The sequence below is a fragment of the Lates calcarifer genome, linkage group LG1, assembly GCF_001640805.2.
Source record: "Lates calcarifer isolate ASB-BC8 linkage group LG1, TLL_Latcal_v3, whole genome shotgun sequence".
In the NCBI taxonomy this organism is placed as follows: Eukaryota; Metazoa; Chordata; class Actinopteri; family Centropomidae; genus Lates; species Lates calcarifer.
This window is the reverse complement of record NC_066833.1, coordinates 2,153,286-2,170,667: the sequence shown is the minus strand read 5'-3', so window position 1 is coordinate 2,170,667 and position 17,382 is coordinate 2,153,286. Positions and strand designations below refer to the sequence as shown.

General features: G+C 44.3%; 1 protein-coding gene across 1 annotated transcript in view; it reads left to right on the top strand.

Annotated features, from left to right (window-relative positions):
* The first annotated feature begins 1,442 nt into the window (after window positions 1–1,442).
* Window positions 1,443–17,382, top strand: part of lrch1 (leucine-rich repeats and calponin homology (CH) domain containing 1) — a 77,031-nt gene continuing 61,091 nt past the window's right edge. Inside the window, 1 exon segment of the mRNA XM_051075060.1 lies at window positions 1,443–1,832. Within this exon segment, the coding sequence (XP_050931017.1) occupies window positions 1,607–1,832 (226 nt within the window). The 5' untranslated portion in view covers window positions 1,443–1,606.

The following is a 17,382-nucleotide window of genomic DNA, read 5'->3' as shown; positions in this document are numbered from 1 at the left end:
TGCACCATAAGTTGCCACCAGATGTCATTGTTTTTACTCACTGTTTGGTGAGATTGTTTTCTAAATTAGATCAACATCATGTCATTTCCATCTTAAATTATGTCATAATTAAAATGTCCAAGCCTTCAGATGCAGAGAAAAATAGAAAGCTACGATAGCTGCAAGACTGAGATCCAGATTTGATGGATATGAATCTGGATGGTAAGCCAGCACTGCTGGAGGTAGTATAAGTACCAATGCAGCAGTGTAAAATACTCCAGCACAAGTTAATGTCCTGCATGAAAAGCTCTGCTTAAATAGGAGTAGTGCTCTGTAGGGAGGGTTATGACTGGTTGGATGCATTAGAGTTAAACCTGCAGGGTAAAGTGAGCTTTCTGTCTATACTACCCAAATATGTAGACAGCTAACGTACTAAAATACTGACCCTTCTCTTTCAGATGACTACTGCAGGAACAACACAGTGATTTAAGAAATGACAGTGCGTATTTATCACAGGCTAAGATTTGACGGTGACTGTGATTCCCTCAGTGTAGCGGACACTTCTGTAAGGCCTCGGTTCTGTCCAGCAGGTGTCGCTCTTCACTGCTTTCCTCACCCTGCTGTTTCACAGCTGCACAGTGCAGCGCGGCAGCCGCAGTGAGTAAGCTGCGTTAAGTCAAAGGGTGTGCAGAGAAGACCGGAAGCGTGGCGGGCGTTTCTTCAAAATAAAAGATGTAACCAGGTTAAAAACGGACACCTTTTACACTTCACCAAGAACTCATCATTTTAAAATGTCTGTCTCTGTCGGGCAGGTGAGAGGTGTGTGTGTCTCACGTGTATTTAATATTTCATTGTGATGTTTATGATGTCTACTTGATGCAGCAGTTCCCTTAATCCGACACAGTAAAGGCGATAAAGTAACCATAACCTTCTTCATTACTGTGGACTTTTCTTCTGTCTGCGATCATCAGAGAAAAAAAAAAAATCACATATGAAAAAGCGTAGAAAAAGTCTACCCACCTACACAACTGCAGCATTTTCCTAAAAGTTTCCCTTTTTCTTTTAAATCTCTCCCTGCAGTGTAGAAATAGATAGATACACTTTCCATTGATACTTTTCATAGAATATTTACAGGCTCCAATTTGTGGATGTTCTTCCCAATCTAAACACTCAAACAGCCACGTTACTGCCATTAACATGGAATAATGCAAGCCATGTTAGCCTGTTTATTTAGTGATCTAATTACAGTCTCTCTCTTGTTCTCCGCTATAGATTTACTGTTCAACAAACTAAACAAACAAATAAACAGATTGTGGCAGCTGTCGCTGGCACCACGACTGAGCTCCACCAGAAAACTGTGAATAACGATCAACAAAGGCCTTAACGACGCGGTGTGCTGGCAGCTATTTTATTTTGAAAGTTGGCGACCGGATGTCGCGCCGCTCCTCCCTCTCTGCCCGCTTGACGCACCGCGCAGACGGGGAGGCAGACGCGGCGGCGACGAACGAGGAGGAACCGCCTGGGAAGTCGGTGTCCCGCTGTTTGTCTGAACGTTAGCTAAGCCCGAGCTCGTTCTCTCACGGATATAACCGACACACGCGCGCGCGCAGCGGAGAGGGGGAACATTATGGCGACGTTGGGACCGGAGTCGGTTCGTCCTCCTCTTTCCCAGCTCGGTTCTTCTCCGTCGATCCAGACTCACGTCGGCAGCGCCAACCTGCCTCCCAACCGGGGCTTGGAGCGGGCGCTGGAGGAGGCTGCGGCCAGCGGCGTCCTCAACATCAGCTCCCGAAAGCTGAAGGAGTTTCCCCGGACAGCCGCCAACCACGACCTGACGGACACGGTGGAGGCAGGTAAGGGTCTCTACCGGACATCTCTCTCCCAGAAACACCTGGGTGCTGGGCGGTAACGAGTCTGAGATGTAACGCGTTACAGCAGCGTGGATACTTTCCTCAGTGACCATTGCAATTTATTTATAGTGCTGGCATTTCCGTTACTCATTATAAAGCTGAAGAGTGTGTTTGTTCATTGAGCAACACGGGTAACTGAACCCCTACCAACTCGGGTAGGTTTGTCTCTTGGTTATTTGTGTTGTCGCTCTTCATTTTACCAAACTAAAACGTTTATGACCCAGACCCCCAACAGACCTGCACCAGCTGCGCAGCTGGACCGAGCTCCTCCACTGAGCTGGCTGCTGACTAAAGAGTGGTTTTTGGAGTAGCACTGTGAACACATGTCCAGTTTGCAGATCACAGGTTCACGCAGAGCTGCAGTGAAAGTGGGTACTGAAGTGTTTTTCATGGACCACACTGTTCAGTGGGCCTGCACTGGAATTCCCCACCACTTCCTTTTTAATCCATTTAGAGTTGTAAACAGGCATGGAGAGCAGGCTGCGCTCACACACACTCAGTCTCTGCTGCTCTTTACTTGTAGTGAACGCAACCTTTTGAATGTTTAGAATCAAAACACATGAGTTGACATGACAGTGTGCAGTGAGAGGTGTGTTTCTGGGTAATCGTTTCTGGGAGCACAGGTTGCTGTTTATTAGGAGGCTGGTGTTGGCTCGGGTCCCTGCACCCAGTGACACTCACATGCAGTCCATAAAACCCCACACAGAGCACTGGTGCACTATGATAAAAGCAAATGCATCAACAGCCGGAGTCTATGAAACTCCACTTCCCTTTTCCATGAAGGGCTGGATTCATGAAACCTCTGTGCAGAGTGAGGACACACACACACACACACACACACACACACGTGACTTGACTTCACTCATGCATCAGTGTCAGTGTTAACAGACATGCAGGTCAGGTGAACTGGCTTTCTCACCTGTAGCTGGGTTCATTCTGTTGGGATCAAGGCAGGATAAGGTCAGGAGCAGTAAACAGACTGACTGATAACTCATCACTGTTTAATCAGTAGTAGAAGTTTATCCTGTGGACAAAAGGCGTTTTAACCTTGTTTTCAGGAGCAAAGGCACCAAACTTTTGAAGTGGTTTTTGTTAGATTTGACTGATGATTCTGCACAGACCACTGGAAACAAAACTTATAGCTAATGACTGCCTGAGGGCGTTGCCAAGGATGACTCATCAGTCAGGACCTCATATTGTACGTCATGACTGCTGACAAACAGGTAGAAATTGGACCTCGAGAGGCATTTTACAGTAATATTAAAGGAGGACAGTTCACTGTGTTTCACTTCATGACACATGAGCAGGACACAAACTCAGCTCGATTGATTACTCGACAGAAAAAGACTCAGCAGTTGGTTTCATGATCAAATGAATGAAGGTGGCTCTTTCTGACCTCGTATCTAAACAACTGATCAGTTGATTGAGAAAATGATCATCATTAGTTGGAGTGTGGCTGGAGGTGGACTGATGCTGTCCTTTTCAGGTGGTGCCCTCGTTTGGTCCACACACCAGAGTTTGACTGACAGTTTGACACCAGCTGTAATGAACCAGACTTGAAGGTCAAACACACCAGAAGCTCATCTGACCCGCACCAGACGGGTTTGATGTGAAAACACAGGCATGACTGTGAGTGTGACTGCTCGTCTGTCTGTGTGTGTCAGTCATGTGACTGACTGGTTACCTGTCCAGGTGCACCCCCCCTCCCCCAGCTACTGAATAGTTTTTGGACACAGACACAGCACTGCAGCATCTTAAACACAGGAGAGTTGGACCAGGAAACAGGACTCTGATTGGTCGTGCCGTCACACTGAACATGTGGATACAGAGCACAGGTTTGTGTGATTGGTCGTTGTTGGATGTCTCGCCATCAGCAGCCCTGTCACACTGCAGATGTCAGTAGGTGCTCCAGCTCTATGAGGAGCGTGGTTACTTGTGCAGGTGGTGACATATGTCTCTTACTATTGTGGATGTGAGTGATGTTCTCACTGTCGTGAAGACTGTCAGAAATGAAAGCTGTAGAGCGTGAGTTGTGTGACTTGCAGGAACTCTGTCTCTAAAAAGAGATGTAGCTGTTTCAGTTGTTAGAAGGTTTTATTTTTTGACACATACCTGGATACCTGAGCAGGTGAAACTGAAAGCATCTGCCTTTACTGGAAGAGTTGGGCTGGGGGGTCTCAGTGACGTCATGCTGCTTGGCTTCACTCTCTAACTGTGTCTCAGATGATGACAGTGGATCACATGGACAGAGGCAGCAGAGTGAGGGAGAGGGAGGAGGAAGCTTCACAGGACGCCGGATCAGAGCTACCTGAGCTCAACCCAATGCACACACTCACAGTTTCTCTTTCACCCTGTATTTTACTTTAGTGCTGCCTTGCTCTGCAGCGTGCGTGACTCCGTCACTCACTCAGCACTCTCCTGTAATGTGACCGTGTTTTGTTGAGTTGCAGAGTGTAGCTGTGCTGCTGGGAGGATCACTGTACGTCTGTCTCTTTACTTCCATTTGTGGTTGTAACGCTAAATGTTTTCTTCTTAATAAGTTCAAATCAGGCCTTTTACGACTGATGCTAATCACTGACTTTGAAAGGTTTCCAGTTCAGCCCAGTGCTGATCACTGATTGGTTCACGATGCCTCCACGCTGGTGATACGTCTGTCCTAGTTTCTTGAATGCGATATCTCAGAAATGCCACGAGGGAGTTGCTTCAGATTTGGCACAAATGTTCACTTGGACTCAAGGAAGACCTCAGTCGGTTTTGAAGGTCAAAGGTCAAAGTTCAAGGCCAGTGTGACCTTTTGATGATTTTGGTCATAACTAGCTGCATATCTGCTTTCATTATCATTTAATCTGTTGACACTTCTTGTTTTGTTCAACCAGCGGTCGAGAGCCCAGATATCCTCAGTTTGTTGTTTTGTAGAACAGAATTAGAGAAACGAGAATATATGAAGAATGAAGTTTCTGTCAGAGTCGTTAGTTTGCTATTCATTTATGAATTGATTAATTACCTCAGCGCTGCTTTTATTAGCTAACACCAGCTGATGTATTGGGCTGTGCTGAATGATTTTGACAGTGACTTATGAGTTTCCTTGTCAACAGTGAAGCTCTGTGGTTTTGGTGTATATGAATTTATGGAGTCCTGTAAACCAGTGAGAGCTGGGTAGAGTTAAATACATGATACGGTAATGAAAACATAACTCACTCACTCATTCATTAATAATGACTGAGGCCAGATTTGCTGAATGGAAGGTGGACCTGCTAATAATCAGTCTTTATATTAATGCAGTCTGTCATTATGGGAGGATAAATGTACACAGATGGCTGCTGAAATTGATTATTGTTGATTGATTGTCAGTGGAGGGTAGAGGAGAGCGTGACTGTCACTTTGTGTTTTATCAGAGTGAGAAGTCAGAACCACAGACAGGCTTCAGACTCAGGCCAAACTCCACCTATTCTTTGATTCAATCACTGAGCTTCTCCTAAAGCTTTTACCTGCTCTCTCAGCTCTTCAGCTTTTCCTTCTTGTCAGGGGGAAAAATGTGCACGACTGCAGTTGTGAAATATGATTATTGTGTTTTTTCATTTGCAGACAATCACAGGATGCATCGTAACCAGCTCAGCATCAGCTCTGACTGAACAGGCTGCAGCTGTGTGTGTTTTCCTCATCAGTGTTAGTTTAATAGCTCGCTGAATTAAAAACAACGTCTTCAGCCCTGAGGGTGATTAGGCTTCATTAATTAGACACATATACTCACATAAAGACAAGATCTCCTTTATTTATCAGATGATGAACACACTGGTCTGTGATGACACGAGAGCTGTGATCGACCTCCATGAAATGAGATTAGAGGAGAAGGAACAGAGTGTGATAGATGAACACGTGGTGACACACTCATGTATAGACACACACAGGAATCTGCACACAGGAGCAGGCACACACACACACACACACACACAGATGTGAGGATGCACACTGTGGTTTAGCCTAGTTTCATATCGGCAGCCACACAAGCCTCAACCTGTAGAGAAACACAAACTGGAGCTGGTTTCTTTAAACCCTCCTCCCACCGACACCGTCTGATCACAGAGAGCTGAGTTCAGCTGGAGAACAGCAGTTCAGACGACACGTTGTCTTGACCACAGCCACACTCAGAGAGGGAGTGAGAAGCCAGGAGAAGACGTGTACAGTGCTATTCACGTGAAGAGTGATTGATAGTTTTGTAAAGACTGAACAATAAAAGGTTGAGAGAGGCGTCAAAACCTTTCAACCTTTCATCGCTGCCTGAGGACTGTCAGGGTCTTTACCTCACAGGAACACTTCACAGGATTCATACCACACTCATACCTATACAGTTAATATGAAGCTGCAGCTAGCTGCTGGTTAGCTTAGCTTAGCTGGAAACATGCTGCTGCCAGTGTGGGTGTTCTCACTCTGTTTGGGTCGACCACGACTGTTTCAGACTGGTTCTGACTGCCCCCAGGCCTCCTCTGGATCAAGCCTCCCCCTTTCTGTTTTCAACATAATTCTCTCATGAGGAATTGTGGAGGTTTTCCCACAGGTCTTTCTTAAATTGATATCCATCCATCCATTTTCTTTCACTTATCCGGGCTCAGGTGGCAGTGGCAGCAGGCTAAGCAGAGTATTCCAGCTCGTCCTGGGGGATCCTGAGGTGTTCCCACCTTCACCTTATCTCTAGGGCTGAGCCCAGACGCCATACGGAGGGAACCCGTTCAGCTGCCTGTATCCACGATCTTATTCCTTGTGTCACTACCCAGAGCTCATGACCCAAGCTGGGGGAAGGAACGTAGAACCAAAGCTTTGTCTTCTGGCTCAGCTCCCTCTTCAACAGTCTGCATTACTGCTGACGCTGCACCAGTCCACCTGTCAATCTCCTGCTCCATCCAACCCCAAGATCCTTCAGCATACTTCCATATTGACCAGCTCTTGGTTTTACCCAGCAGATATATTCACAAAGCACTAATCCACACCAGTGCTTAAATGTTTCAGCTTCACCAAAGTGAAAATGTAGTTTTAAATCACTGCAAACAGAATATAGTTTGTTTCTGGACTGTTGGTCAGACAAGACAAAACATTTACAGACATTCGACTCTGGGAAGGTTTGACTGCCTTTTTTTTAACATTCTGTAGACCAAAGGATTAATGGACTAATCAAAAATAGCCATTAGTCTTGGCATAATAAGAGGCAGTGTACTGGTGCTGGGTGATGTGGGGAAAGCACAGGGTCCTGGGAGTTGTGGGGGATTTTTAAAGACTAATGTAACACCTGAGTCCTGGAGCATAAATGTGAAGGAAGGTGATTTCCAGACCAAACCAACCGGTCAGTCTGCTCTCACTGCCTCACATGGTGGTTTCAGCTGCTGTGTGTGTGTGTGTGTGTGTGTGTGTGTGTGTGTGATGGTGGTGTTGTCCTGTGACTGCCAACCCGCTGAGGTGTTAAAGGTAAACATGAGGTTTAGTTCTGAGGAATACCTTTGTTTAGTTTGACCCGCTGTAATTTGGACATTGACTTTGTCATTCAACGTGTCTTCATGTGTGATAGCCTGGTATTAATTAAACTTTAGAGCCGCTACAATCTCTATTTAAACAATAAGTTGATCAAAAAAAAAAAAACTAACAATAGAAAGTAAATATATATATATATCATTTTTGTCACATAATAGTAAATTAAAGGTCTTTGGGCTTTGGACTAATACAAATGTAAACCATTTAGAAACCTGACTTTGCACTCTGGGAAGTTGTGATGGTTGTTTTTAACTACTTTTAGGTTAAAGGAATAATTTTTCATTGATCATGAAATAATCAGCAGATTAGTTGATAATGAATTTAATCATTAGTTGCAGCCCTAAATCAAACCATGTTATTTTATTGATTGAATGATTATTTAGTCAATAAAATAATCAGGAATCGTAGAATCTGTCTAAACATGCCAACATGGATACATGGACACAAACTAGCCAGCCTGCACTGACGCCTTTACACTTCTTGTTTAGTCTGACCAACAGTGTGTATGTTGTGTTTATTATTTTATCATCAGTTAATCTGACAAATATTTTTATAAAATGTTAAAAAGGCACATCACAGTTTATTTTCATCATTGAATAATCTCTTGTTCATATCATAGATTGGTCTATAAAATTGTGAGAAATGCTCTTGTCATATCTTGTGTTTTGTTTGGTCAACAGTCCAAAACCTAAATATATTCACTTTACTATCCTTTAAAACAGAGAAGCTGCAAATGAAGCCTGCAGGAGGAAATCTTTTTTACTTTAAAAATGTCTGAAGGGATGAATTAGTTTGAGGTCTGTGGAGTGTGGGGCTTGTGTGTGTTATCAGTTTTGTTCTTAGCTGCAGAACTCTTTCACTTTCCGTTCTTCTTGTGTTACTGCTACAGATGCTGCTGATTGGAGTTGGAGGAATAAGACAAACCCCCCTGACCGCCTCTATTCTACTGTATTCTGTTGAGCAGAAAATGACAGGCTGCTGGGCACTGACACTGTGTATCTGCTGTGTGTGTGTGTGTGTGTGTGTGTGTGTCCATTAGCACAGTAGCAGCCTGCTTCCCACCATGTTCCCAGCTCCAGACAGTTCACATTTCTGCAGCATTTGGCAGTTTTTCAGTGGACACACACTCTCACACAGCTCAGCTTTCTACTGTATGTGTATGAGTCATGTCGACAGAAACAGCTTCCCCCTGTGTGTGTGTGTGTGTGTTTGAACCATGCAGTGAGAGATTACATAAGATTACATGTTTGTGCTTCACATTATAACCATCTGCAGGATTTTGTTTTACTCTCACTGACCTCCATCTCTGCTCACATCAGTCACACAAATCCAGATAAAAATAGATCTGCAGAAAATTTCAGAGCAGAATCTGAGTGTTTTTTTTTCAGTCCTCCCACTTGTTCACATTCTGTATAGTTTCTGTTTTTCACCATTCTCTCTTTAAGCCCTGATCATGCCTGGCATTAACATTAGTCTGACCACATGTGATTGGATCTCACTTCCTCACTTGATATGCAAATAAACATGTACATCATTTCTAGGGCTGTACCTTACTGAGAGTTCTGTCAGTCCACTGTTCAGTACGACTATTCGACTATTCTGGTCTTAACACTGGTAGTTTCAGCTTGTAGCTGTGCGTGTTGTTGCTGCTAGCATGCAGCTCTTAGCTGGTAGAGCTGGTCACACTGCCTGCAGAACTAACTCAAACTCCAGAGTGTTGTGGTTTGGTCATTTTAAGATCTGGATGTAGAGTTTACAGCCTGTCGCTCTGTTGCTCCTGCAGTGCTCTGAGGCAGCTGAACGAGTTGCCGGCTGACGTTCTGTGAGTCGAATCAGGATCCTCCCGACTGATGCATTGAATAGTCGACATTTAGGGGGCAGCCCAACACAACACCAACATAAACAACAGAGTTCCTCAGTAAATTTGGAGCAGACATTCACAGGACTGTAGCCCCTCTTCACAGAGATTGTGCTACAGTGGGGTTAAGAAGACCCTTGAATGCACCGCCTTTTCTTGTTTACACTGAACCACACAAAACCAGTGTCATGCTGCCCCACTGTGTGATTTACAGGATGCCTGCATCGCAGAATCAGAGGCGTGATGTGTCACACAGCAGTGTCGGCTCTTTAACACAAATGTTAATACCTTTGGAGTCGTCTTAAAGGTGGGACAGCAATGCCCTCCTTTCTGACTTTGTTCCTTTTCTAGAGAAGTGAGGCATGATGGAGAAACATTCCCGCCTCTGCTTTATGAATCTCCCTCTTCCATTGAAATACACTGAATTCAAAGTGTTTCTCCTGATAAACTCAGTTTGAACTTGCACTAATTCGTTTGTTACCTGATTTACTGAGATATGTTTGACAACTTAAAGGATGAGGCTGGAAATATTGTGTATTTTTCTGTCAACAAATCTCAACAGTGTGTTGGTCTGTCTCTGTACTTCCTGTCTGTGGCTGTCAGCTTCACACCTGAGGATTTAAATCTTTAAAAACCTTTCATTTTTAGTTTTTAGTTAAGTTTTAATTTCCCAAAACAGCAGGTCACAGAGATTTTAATGAAGCTTTACTCAAACAGGAGGGAGTGGTGCGATTGTCGGGGACTATTTTCAGCAGCGGATACATTTGGATACAGAATACAGCCTGCATTACAGCTGTCTCTGTGCTATTTTGTGTAGTATCATACACTTTTCTTTAGTCACTGGGATTGGGACTGGGTCTTGAGGAAGTCTGTCATTGTGCAGTGGTGTGTGAGTGGTAAAGAGAGGATGCAGGAAATGTTTGGACTTTAAAGATGCAGTAAGACGTGAACACAGTGTGTTTTCAATGTGTGTGGATGGATACATAATGAACGCCTGAGGCAGATACACCTCCCAGAGTTTACCACCCTCACTTCCTCCTCCTCGCTGCTTTCCTTCCCTTTCATTTATTACACACACACACACACACACACACACACACACAGGAAGCTGTGGATTCCCAGGAATTTGGAACGGTGTGGGGTTAGAGGAGGGTCTATCCGCTCAGTGTTCCCGCCACACCTGAACATAATGACAGCTGGGAAAGAAACACACCCTCTCGGACACACACACACACCCTCTTATTTTTACTTGTGGGGACACAAATCATGTCCAAGAAATGCAGTGGATTTCCAGTTTAATGTTCAGTGAACAAAAAAAACTTTTATTTACATAACCTAACCCTGACCTTTAACCCCACAAATACACATTTCACCATGAACCCTGCCCTAATCTTCACCTTAAACCTCTGCCCATTAATGGAGGTGGCGTTCTCAGACGTCTGAAGGGGGGAGGGGGGAGCGCCAGTGCCTCATGTATAGTGAATGAAGCAGTTAATGAAGCAGTTAATGGAGTGCTTAATGGTTTTTCTCTCAGAGGAAGGAGCAGCAACAGACAGAGGAAGTGAGGAAGAGGAGAAAGACAGAGCGCAGTGGACGGAGGGAAAATCGTGAGGCTCGACTTCCGGTCAGCCTGGATTAATGCAGAGACCTGAGCTGTGTGATATAATGTCAAGTATTGGAGGGTTTGACATTATTCTTGCAAAAAGGTCAAACATTTATTCACTTCCAGCTTCTCAAACGCGATGATCTGCTGCTTTCTTTGGTTGCATGTGATAATGAACTGACAAAGCCAAGTGGAGCTGGACCAATGAATCAGCCTATATTGGCATATTGGCTCCTTGCAGGTATATCTGTATATATATTTTAAAACAGTGTGACCATTCTGTCATTAGTCCACCAGGGAGTAGAGACTAGCTTATTTAACTGTAAAATGTCCTGTCCTGGACCTCTCTTGGTCACAGCTGTTAATATTGGCCAAAAAAAGAAGTGTCACTCTCTTCAAAGACCTGCTGATTCATCAGGAAAGTGATGGTGAGTTGCAAACATTTCATGAAGCTGACATGAATTCAGGACGAGGACAAAATAGGGCTGAAATGTTTTCCATGGTGGCTCACCTAGAGACATCATTGATGAGGGATGACTGTTGTAAAAGTCAGAAATGGCCTCTGTCCCACCAGCCTGGGCCCGACAGCGTGTTGTCTGATTTACCTTTCTGGAGAAAGAGTGAAGCAGGAGCTAACCTGGAGATGGGCGGTTTGTGTTTCTCTGAGGTGGAGCAGTGACGGCTGAGCTGCTGGTCCTCTCACCAGCACAGAGACAGGAAGTGGCCGCTCCCCACCTCATTGTTTTCAGGAGGCAACAGTTTGGATCTTTTCCTGTCAGGGAAACCAAGGATCCCCCACCTCGCTGTGAAGAGCAGCTGCCAGCCGAGCAACCGTCGGCATCGTTTCTGCTTCATGCCTACTGTACGTTAGCGCTAAAGGATTCTCGCTGAAGGATGCTCATTCATTCATGTATGAACAGAGTCATTAAATTAAACCTGATCCAATTTGCAGTGGGAAAGAGCAGCAATATAATAATGAATCACTATTAATCACAGGTTTAAAATACCAGTATTTAGGTAAGCTAAGCTAAGGTAAGCTTTTCACTGCCTTCAGTTCATGAATTCTTATGACAAAAGTTCACTGGACATATTGATGTGCAGACTTGATTGCAGTAAAAGGAGATCTGGACCTGGCTCTGGTCCCGGTCATGTGACCTGCAGCCATTACTGTCACGCTGATGTCACATGTATCGGCTGCTGATGGTCACTCAGGGTCCACGTGCGGCCTTTTTTCTGGTGGTTTTGTCCACATCTCTCAGCCTCCCTCAGCTAATGTGGTTGATTCAGCTGTGGTCATGTGACCCGGTGGTCGTATATCGTCATGTGGTCTAACTACTGTTCCTGTGTTTCTGTGATGACAGTAACACTGCGCTCAGAGTTCAGAGGAGGATCTTTGTACATCTGAGGGGCTCGTGACTTTGCTCTTTGACACCTGATCACCAGGTGAGATCACTGAGCCCAGCAGGAAGTGGTCTCTTCTTTTGATACCTGAACCCCAGGTGATCGGGCTTTGCACACCAAGGATGATGTCACACATTACATCATCTGTTTTTGAACTTTTCCCTCTCCACGTCCTACATTCACTCCAGACTCGGCCGCTCAGATTTGCAGCCGTGTGTGTGTGTGTGTGTGTGTGTGTGTGTGTGTGTGTGTGTGTGTGTGTGTGTGTGTGTGTGTTGAGGTCATGTCTTGTGTCTGTGGGTGTCTGTGACTAAATGAGGCCTTTTGAGGCTTTTTTCTATCAGCGTTTTTCATCTGCTGCTGCACTCGGCTCAGATCAGACCAGCTCTCTATGTGGAGCAGAAAATACAAACACACATTTCTCTGTGGTGATGTAAACCTGGCCTCTCCTGCTGCAGCTCATGCTCGGGGTTTGTTAGCCATGAGATTCAGCACAGGACGAATCCTAGTGGTGGTTTTCTACACGTGTCTGCAGCTGGTCACAGTACTGGATTCAGATTTGATCAGATGCAGTCGAACCTCGTTCTTATTAGACACTTTGGCTGACTGGCTACATCTGCTGGTTATTGAAATTGGGAATAACATCAGTGCTTTGTGATGATGTCTTCACCTGTGTGCAGCTTTAAATCTAGAGAAGGATCCTCTCTGACAGTTTGCTGCCTCAGGAAATATAAGAGTTCAGTAAATCTTCCACCAGGCCTCTACAGGTAAAGCAGTGGACTACGATTCAAAGAGTTTAAACTTTAAATCCTGCATGACCAAGTCCCACAAGTCTCCTCTGAATCAGACCTGGATAATTGAAACGTTTGATGCTTCATGTGTAAAAAACTAGGATGGATGTTCAAATATTAAAACAAAAGCACTGAACAGTTGTTGTCTCTGGTCTCTACAATACGATATATCACTGTGGTACATGTTGCATCTTTGTCATACGTGTTAGTAAAGTAAATATCTTTGGGCTTAAAGGACTGATGACGAGATCATGTTGTGTGTCTAAATCAGAGATGTACAGTGTGAGTCTGTCCTGACAGGAGCTGAATCCCTTTGAATAAATAAACAGGAACAGTCTCTCATCCCTCCAAATGTAGGCCAAATTCACCCCAACACACACACACACACACACACACACACACACCTCTACCTCCCACTGAAATCCTCCTGGCATCATACTGGCATCCAAACATCACACACACTCACACACACATCTACAGCTGTAAAGCAGTTCACAGTGACAAGCGCATACACTTTCCATACCCCTCTGCTTCAGGCTTATCCTAATTCACCATGAAGCACATGCCAGCATATATAAATAAGTGTTCACACACACACACACACACACACACACACACACAGAGAAAGCAGAATAAATCCACACCCAGACAGATGAAAAGCTGTGGCATTAAGTCTCATAAAGTGAAATCTGTTCAGATAGAAAGTGAAGCCTGCGGTGTCTGTCTGCTTCACCTGCTCAGGTGTGACTCTACACCACACTGTTGTGGTGTTTTGGGTGGCTGTGATGGTGTTGTGTGTATGTGTGTGGGGAAGATGTTTGAAGTCTGCTGGAGGTGGATGCTCATTATCTGTGGTTCATTTAGAAACATTGAGTGACCGGTCAGGTTAGGTTACCCAGTGGAGTTTTCTGACTGTTTTGCTGTTTTGGTGCGTTCCAGTTAACTGGGAATCAGAATTTCTGAGTTCCTGGTCAGCAGTTTGAACCTGAACGCCCCCCTAGCTCCTGAGCTTTGTAGGAAGATGGTCATTCTTAAGCCAGTTCCATAAAACAGCTTGTAAAGTAGCATCTCTGCCATTTCCCACCTTAAGGTTAATTATTTTATTCCATAAGACTGTACTGTGTTTCCAGCTGGGACTGGCTCCTGCCCCCATGTGACCCTCAAGGATAAGCAGTAGAGATAGTAGATGGATGTGTGTGACTGACGTGCGTGCAGAGACTCATGGAGTTCAGAGGGGAGAGTGTAGTCCAGGTTCTTTTCTGTAACTAAAATGTACAGATATCCCCTAAACGCTTCACGTGCATCAGTAGATGCCAGCTAGGCGGCTGCGCAGAGAGACGACTGTAGTCCATTGAGTTGTTGATGTTGAATGCAGATGAACCCTTCAGCTGCAGGGACACCATGCAGTCCTGAACCTGGAGGGTCTGTTCGTCGTTCTGTTAACTCGATATGAAGACTCCAAGACCAAAACACTTTCCAAATCGAAAAATAAAATCACCTTCAGATGAATTCTGTTTTTAATCAAGTTGAGCTTCCTTCTTCTTTGACTTCCTGTATTTCTGTGGTATTGACTTTTGATTGAATTTTAAGGACTTCATTACCCAGAATTACTTTAACGTAGTGTCAAGAATAATGGAGCTATAGATGCATGTTCATGTTCATGTGCCTGTGTGGCAGGGTTTGTCTCTCTCTGTGTGTGTGTGTGTGTGTGTGTGTGTGTGTGTGTGTGTGTGTGTGTGGTATTTTGTGAGCGTGTCATCCCCTGAAGCCTGCACACACACACACACACACACACACACACACACACACACACACACACACAGACACACACACAGAGTTCAATGATATGCTGACAGTAGAGAAAGATGTGGGTCAGTGGTGGGGGTCTTGTTGTTGTATTTGATGATGATGGGGTGTGTGTGTGTGTGTGTCAGCTGCAGGGTGGTGTGTGTTGACAGTCTGCCTGGTGGGTTGCCAGTTTGAGGAAACTCCCCCTTTCTAATCCTGTTAATGTCTCTGCCTGCCAGCTCCCTTCCTCTTTCTCTTCTAGGTTTCTTTCTTTTTTTATTTTTTTAAATCTTTCTATTTTTGATTCTGGCGTTTCCCTCCCTCCCTCTCTCACTGGTTTTCTCCTCTCTCTCTCTCTCTGTTCACCATCCTGTCTTTACTTTCTCCTCCTTCTGTGTTCTGAAACTCTCCTCTGCTTTCACACAGCTGTGAACGACCAGACGTTGAACAGCCGTTATCCTGCAGCTCTCTGGTATAAAGTCACAGATGAGATTCATCCAGAGGATTATTTCAAGTGTCATTTTATTAATTCAATTTACATAAGATTATGAAAACTGCATGTTTATGGAGTGAAAAAAGCAGAGGTTATTATTATATATTTAAAAAGTGTTTTCACTCCCACATTAGCTTCCTGCAGACAAACAATGTCTGTCTGAAATTAAAATGATTTTTTTTGTGTGTGTGTAGGAAGCATTATTTATCTGTCATGAACCACCTCCCCCAATAATAATCACCCCAGCCTTTTAAATCCACTGTGCTACTAATCCATGACTGTCTGCTGGTCACTGGGTCAGACACACACACACACACACACACACAGAGCTTTTGTTTTTGTGTGAGTGCCAGATGGAATACAGCTGATACAGCTGATAAACTCAGAGTTCACACAGTCCTGCATCTGGTTATATAACAGCATGTACAGACAGTGTTGGAACCAAGACCTGATCAAGTCTCAAGTCTGACCGGGTCCAAAAGGGTCTGTGCATCTGCCTGGACCAGGATCAGGATCAGATGTGGTCATGTGTCACTGGTTATAAAATGATTTGATCTGGACGTTGTTGTTGTTGTTGTTGTTGTTGTTGTTGTATTCCTGCTGTGGCTGAGTCTGGATTATCCTCTGGTCTGGATCAGGTCTGTCTTTGATGAAAAGTCATTTGTGTGTGTTTACAGTTTGTCTCAGTCCCATTCAGACCTCTACTAAACTGATTCCAGTCGTAAGAGTAGTTGAGTCTCTGGAATCTGCTGATATCAAGTCTGATTCGATACCTACATCTTCCTAAACGTCCAATGTGACACATTAAAATAACTCTGAATGAATATGAATATGGATAAGGGTTTGACTGGAGGATGTACAGCCTGACATCATGTGATCAGCTTGGTGAGACGTCAGCTCGCACTGTTGGACTTGTTAATTAGCTACTTAGCGACAGTAGAGACTGAGAAGCTGGGCTGTAACTGAACCACTAAGACTCCTCGGTCTGATCTGTGATGACGTCCAGATTAGAGCTGTAGCTATAATAAAGCTCCAAACATCGGAATGTGTGTCCTCACCTCAAGGCAGACCACTGCAGACTACATTACCCATGAGGCCAGGTGTTTGTTGACTGGAGAAAAGGAACAGTCTCGTAGTGTTGGAAATGGGAATCGAGAGAGATCGAAAGAGTTTGTCTCTGATGTCAAAATGAGTTTAAATGTTGTTTTGTGCTGTGAAGGTCCTGGACTTCCTGGAACATCATTTCAGGAATCATCAGGAGAATTCAAGGCTGTGATTTTACACACAGGGAGAGTCTGTAATCAGCTCAGTGGTTTTTGTTTTTGCTTGTGTGTAAAACAGGTTGGAACATGAAGAAATTTGGGCTTCATGGGGAAATGAAGATGTTTGTGAGTGTGTGACATACATACAGCTGATAACCTTACAGTTTTCATGACATCACTGCTGTTACACCTGCTGTTACTCTCATCCTGATTGACATGGCTGACCTTTACTTGTGCAACTTGTTAAACACACTGATTCACAGTCACACACAAAACTGTTTCTGCCTGTCACGTGACCATATTTGATTTTCGTGTGAATTTTACTGCAGAGCGCAGCGTTTTGACCACGAAGCACAGGAAATGGAAAAGCTGATATGCTCTGGTTTTCACTAAAGCTGCAGCGATTAGTCAGTTGATTGATAATTCAATGGCCAGAAAAACAATCTATTCTGATCATCATTTAACTGTAAACATGCCAACTCCACAGTCCTTCACTCTGCTTCTTCATTTTGATCTGAGCAGCAGTGGTACAGTGTAATCTCAGTTTCATTATTACCAACAACAGCAGCAGGATGAAAGGTCAGTGGTTGTAAAGCCATGATGAGGCGGTGGTTGGAGCGGTAACAGAGGACAGAGGGAGGCAGCTTCCTGTTTATCATTAACCTGTTGAGTTTGTTTGTACGTTAACACATCATACAGTGTGTGCTGTAATGACTTTAAGATTATTTGAAACATGTTTGATTAGTGTGTGGTGAATCAGGAGCTTTGACATTACCA